The following is a 4,699-nucleotide window of genomic DNA, read 5'->3' as shown; positions in this document are numbered from 1 at the left end:
TTTTCCACGTCAGCACAATATTTAAAAAATAATAAATAAATAAAAATTATAACTCCTCAAAACCCTAGCAACCTTACCCCTCTCTCAAGTTAAGAAATATAAAGCTACGGTTTCTGCAAACTCTCTCTCTCTCCAGACGTAGGAAGCCCTAAAGTATTCAAGATCTACAATGCACGGTATAGATTTTAGCTTATAAAGTTCAGCTTTTGTAAGGTTAGTTTTGTTTATATATTAATTAGTACTTTGTTCACCATTGAATACTCATATAATCAATTTCCAATTCAGTGTTCAAGAATTAAACCAAAATTCTAACTGCACTATCATAAAATATTATTATTAGTATGAATTTTATGGAGTTGCGGTGTTCAAGAATTAAACCAAAATTCTTTTAAATTATCTATAATATTTTGTCCTCTGAAAATTTTGTCTCTTTGATTTTATTATATTGTGTTTCTTAAGCTATAGAGAGATTTTCTTTGGTTTCTGCAAACTCTCTCTCTCTCCAGATGTAGGAAGCCCTAAACGCACGGTATAGCATTCAAGATCTACAACTCACGGTATAGATTTTAGCTTATAAAGTTCAGCTTTTGTAAGGTTAGTTTGTTTATATATTTAGTCCTTACGTTTAGGTTTAGGTTTTAAGAGATTTATATATTACTACTATGTAGCTAAATTTCCCGTGACATCAGTTTTATGTTTTTAACCAAATACATCAAGAAAGCAAGAGAAGGCGCATAAATATTTAGTCCTTACGTTTAGGTTTAGGTTTAGGTTTAGGTTTTAAGAGATTTATATATTACTACTATGTGGCTGAATTTCCCGTAACAACAGTTTTATGTTTTTTTTTTTTTTTTTAATTTGTTTTATGTAAGGTTAGTTTGTTTACATCAGTTCTTTATCTCAAAGATAAGACTTTTATTTCTACCGCAAAAACTATTTACGTATGTATCCCTTGCAAGCACACATGAACTTAAATTGTCTTTTAATATATGCATGCTTTATTATTTTCTAATAGTTTTCCCGTGCATCGCACGGGTTAGCGACTAGTTATATATAATACAAATTACAGTGTTAGTTCCACACAAACACACATACAAAGGAGTTAGGAAATTTAAAGGATTAAGATTAATTTTAGTGAATTCACAAATATTTAATTTTTTTTTGTGGATTTTGTGACAATTGTTGTCAAAGCAACTAAACATGAGTAAGAATGTCATATTCTAAATTTATTATTATTATTCCAACTAAAAATTATTTTCTATATAGAGTTTATAAAAATAATCATATAAATTCATTTAATATAAATAATTAATGCACAACAATAGATAATTAATATATGCATTTATCTTTTGGCTAATTCAAATGAACTAATACTTTAATTTTTCGCTTCCTTTTGGATTTCCTTTTTTCGTATACTTGTTGGTTTGGAACACGGTATTCTGATCTGTGAGCAAAGAAGTGGAAGTCAGAGTGAGTCTAAAATTTCAATCGGGAAATATGGTGTTTGTGTTATAGGGTTTGCGTTTGTTTTTTTTTTTTTTTTAGAAATACCTTTGATGAAAGTGAGTCTTCCAAACGCACCGTACGGTATTTTAAAGAATAAATTGTAGATGTGTTTGTTTTTTAAGTGGCTTTTTTTCTTAATGTGGCAACACCTCTTTAATTGCAGGAAATGTTTATGCTTTTATATATAATAATATAGGGTTTGAGTTTTTTTTTTTTTTTTTTTTTTTTTTTTTATATAAAAACCTTTGATGAAAGTGAGTCTTCCAAACGCACCGTACGGTATTTTAAAGAATAAATTGTAGACGTGGTTGTTTTTTAAGTGGCTTTTTTTCCTAACGTGGCAATATTTCCTAATACTTCCTTTTCTTTTCTTTTTTGAGAATGATTCCTAATACTTCCTTAATTGCAGGAAATGTTTCTGCTTTTATATATAACTAGTCGCTAACCCGTGCGATGCACGGGAAAACTATTAGAAAATAATAAAGCATGCATATATTAAAAGACAATTTAAGTTCATGTGTTCTTGCAAGGGATACATACCTAAATAGTTCTTGCGGTAGAAATAAAAACCTTATCTTTGAGATAAAGAACTGATGTAAACAAACTAACCTTACATAAAACAAATTAAAAAAAAAAAAAAACATAAAACTGATGTCATGGGAAATTCAGCTACATAGTAGTAATATATAAATCTCTTAAAATCTAAACCTAAACCTAAACGTAAAGACTAAATATTTATGCGCCTTCTCTTGCTTTCCTGATGTATTTGGTTAAAAACATAAAACTGATGTCAAGGGAAATTCAGCCACATAGTAGTAATATATAAATCTCTTAAAACCTAAACCTAAACCTAAACGTAAGGACTAAATATATAAACAAACTAACCTTACAAAAGCTGAACTTTATAAACTAAAATCTATACCATAAGTTGTAGATCTTGAATGCTATACCGTGCGTTTAGGGCTTCCTACATCTGGAGAGAGAGAGAGTTTGCAGAAACCAAAGAAAATCTCTCTATAGCTTAAGAAACACAATATACTAAAATCAAAGAGATAAAATTTTCAAAGGACAAAATATTATAGATAATTTAAAAGAATTTTGGTTTAATTCTTGAACACCGCAACTCCATAAAATTCATACTAATAATAATATTTTATGATAGCGCAGTTAGAATTTTGGTTTAATTCTTGAACACTGAATTGGAAATTGATTATATGAGTATTCAATGGTGAACAAAGTACTATGTATTAATTAATATATAAACAAAACTAACCTTACAAAAGCTGAACTTTATAAACTAAAATCTATACCGTGCGTTGTAGATTTTGAATGTTTTAGGGCTTCCTACGTCTGGAGAGAGAGTTTGCAGAAATTGTGACTTTATATTTCTTAACTTGAGAGAGGGGTAAGGTTGCTAGGGTTTTGTAGATCTTGAATGCTTTAGGGCTTCCTACGTCTGGAGAAAGAGAGAGAGTTTGCAGAAACCGTGGCTTTATATTTCTTAACTTGAGAGAGGGGTAAGGTTGCTAGGGTTTTGAGGAGTTATAATTTTTATTTATTTTTTATTTTTTAAATATTGTGCTGACGTGGAAAATTGTGGTGCCAGCAAAGGCTTCGGTTTTATATATATATATAGAATATATAGATAATATTATTAGATTAGATATGAAGTATATGATATTGATGATTAGGGTCAACTGTAGGGGGTCTTGAAACAGGCCAAACAGGCCCTATATTTCCTTTATTTTACAAACGCGAATTCAATTCTTCTAATTCTTCAACTAAACCTTTGGGCTACCACCAAACTAAAAGTGGGCCGACTAGTATATACTGGGCTTAGATTTGAACTTCACAGCCTTAAACACAAGGGAAAGGCGATGCGCAATGCGCACTCCGCGCACAATAAGAGAAGCTAGGGTTTTTGGAGACTTTTCCTATATAAATACCAACATTTCCTACCAGTTCTCCTTCTATTGCTAGGGTTTTCGATTTGCTCTTTGCTCTCGCGCAGCTCCGCAGACTTACAAAGCAAAGAACCAAAATCAAATCATGGGGCACTCAAACGTGTGGAACTCTCACCCTAAGAGCTACGGCCCTGGTTCCCGTACCTGGTATCAAATCCTTTGATTCTATTTATCTTCGGTTTTTTTCTTGGTCTATCTATGTATGTTTTTTTAGTTATCATCTATGATTTTTTGTTTTGTTCCTAGATTACTGTTTTGACCTGTTTGTAATATGGGTTTTGGGTGTTAATTACTTTTAGATAATCTTGTTGTTTTCTAATACTCTGTTTAGAAATGATCTGTGTTTCTCTTTGAATATTAAAGCAACATACTAGTCTGTAGTCTGAAACAAAATGGTTTTGCTACCAAGAAGTGTGTTATTTATGGTCTTGGTGATTAGTGAGAAACATATGAGGGTTTTTTTCTTTTTTGGCGATACAGTTTCCTCTTTGAAGATTTAATTACTTGGGGTTTGTGAGTTGTAATGATTTCAAAAATATTTCAGATTAGACTACATTTTCACACATCAATCTTTGTTGTTGTATTGATTTTGTGTTGTTTTTGTTTTTGTTGGGCAGCCGTGTGTGTGGAAACCCCCATGGGTTGATCAGGAAGTATGGTCTCATGTGCTGCAGACAGTGCTTCCGCAGCAACGCCAAGGAAATTGGCTTCATTAAGGTAATGTTTTTCGATTTTCTCTGTACCAATGGTGATTTGTACTAGATATGATTCTAGTTGTTTTTAGCATGTTCTTATGTTTTGAAAATTTTTTATTTTGCAGTACCGTTAAATGGTTGTAATTGGCTACGGCGCAAGAATAGAGGTTTTGGCCCAAGCAAGATCTGATCAGATTAGTTCTTTCAAAGTTTGAAGCAACTTTTGAGAATTTATGTTTTGCTTTATCTAATGTTGAACATGTGGTGATTGTTGGATAATGAATATTTTTGCATTACTCATTTGAAGAGATTCATTTATCTTGTTTGCGGCCTTTACTTTTTAGTATTACTATTATGAGGTATCACAATGGTATCATAGATAATTGAGTGCACTGGATTCTTCTGGTTTACTGTTATGGGCATCAAATATAGGAATATTACTTATTGAGATTCCAGTTGGTTGAGTGAAACTGAAATCTTCGAGACTGACTGCTGTCGCTCTTTGATGCTAATGGTTTGATGACTATGGCTGTG

At 31.5% G+C, this 4,699-nt stretch overlaps 1 protein-coding gene across 1 annotated transcript; it reads left to right on the top strand.

The window, feature by feature from the left end:
- Positions 1-3,449: 3,449 nt before the first annotated feature.
- On the top strand, positions 3,450-4,483 carry LOC126714500 (40S ribosomal protein S29). Its single transcript, XM_050414674.1, has 3 exons — positions 3,450-3,617; positions 4,088-4,187; positions 4,291-4,483. Exons 1-3 carry the CDS (start codon positions 3,556-3,558, stop codon positions 4,297-4,299), a joined length of 171 nt encoding a protein of 56 aa, XP_050270631.1. The 5' UTR covers positions 3,450-3,555; the 3' UTR covers positions 4,300-4,483.
- The last annotated feature ends 216 nt before the right edge of the window (positions 4,484-4,699 follow it).

This window comes from Quercus robur, chromosome 2 (assembly GCF_932294415.1).
Source record: "Quercus robur chromosome 2, dhQueRobu3.1, whole genome shotgun sequence".
Lineage (NCBI taxonomy): Eukaryota > Viridiplantae > Streptophyta > Magnoliopsida > Fagales > Fagaceae > Quercus > Quercus robur.
Note: the sequence above shows the minus strand (reverse complement) of the source record. Positions and strands in the feature narration are given on the sequence as shown.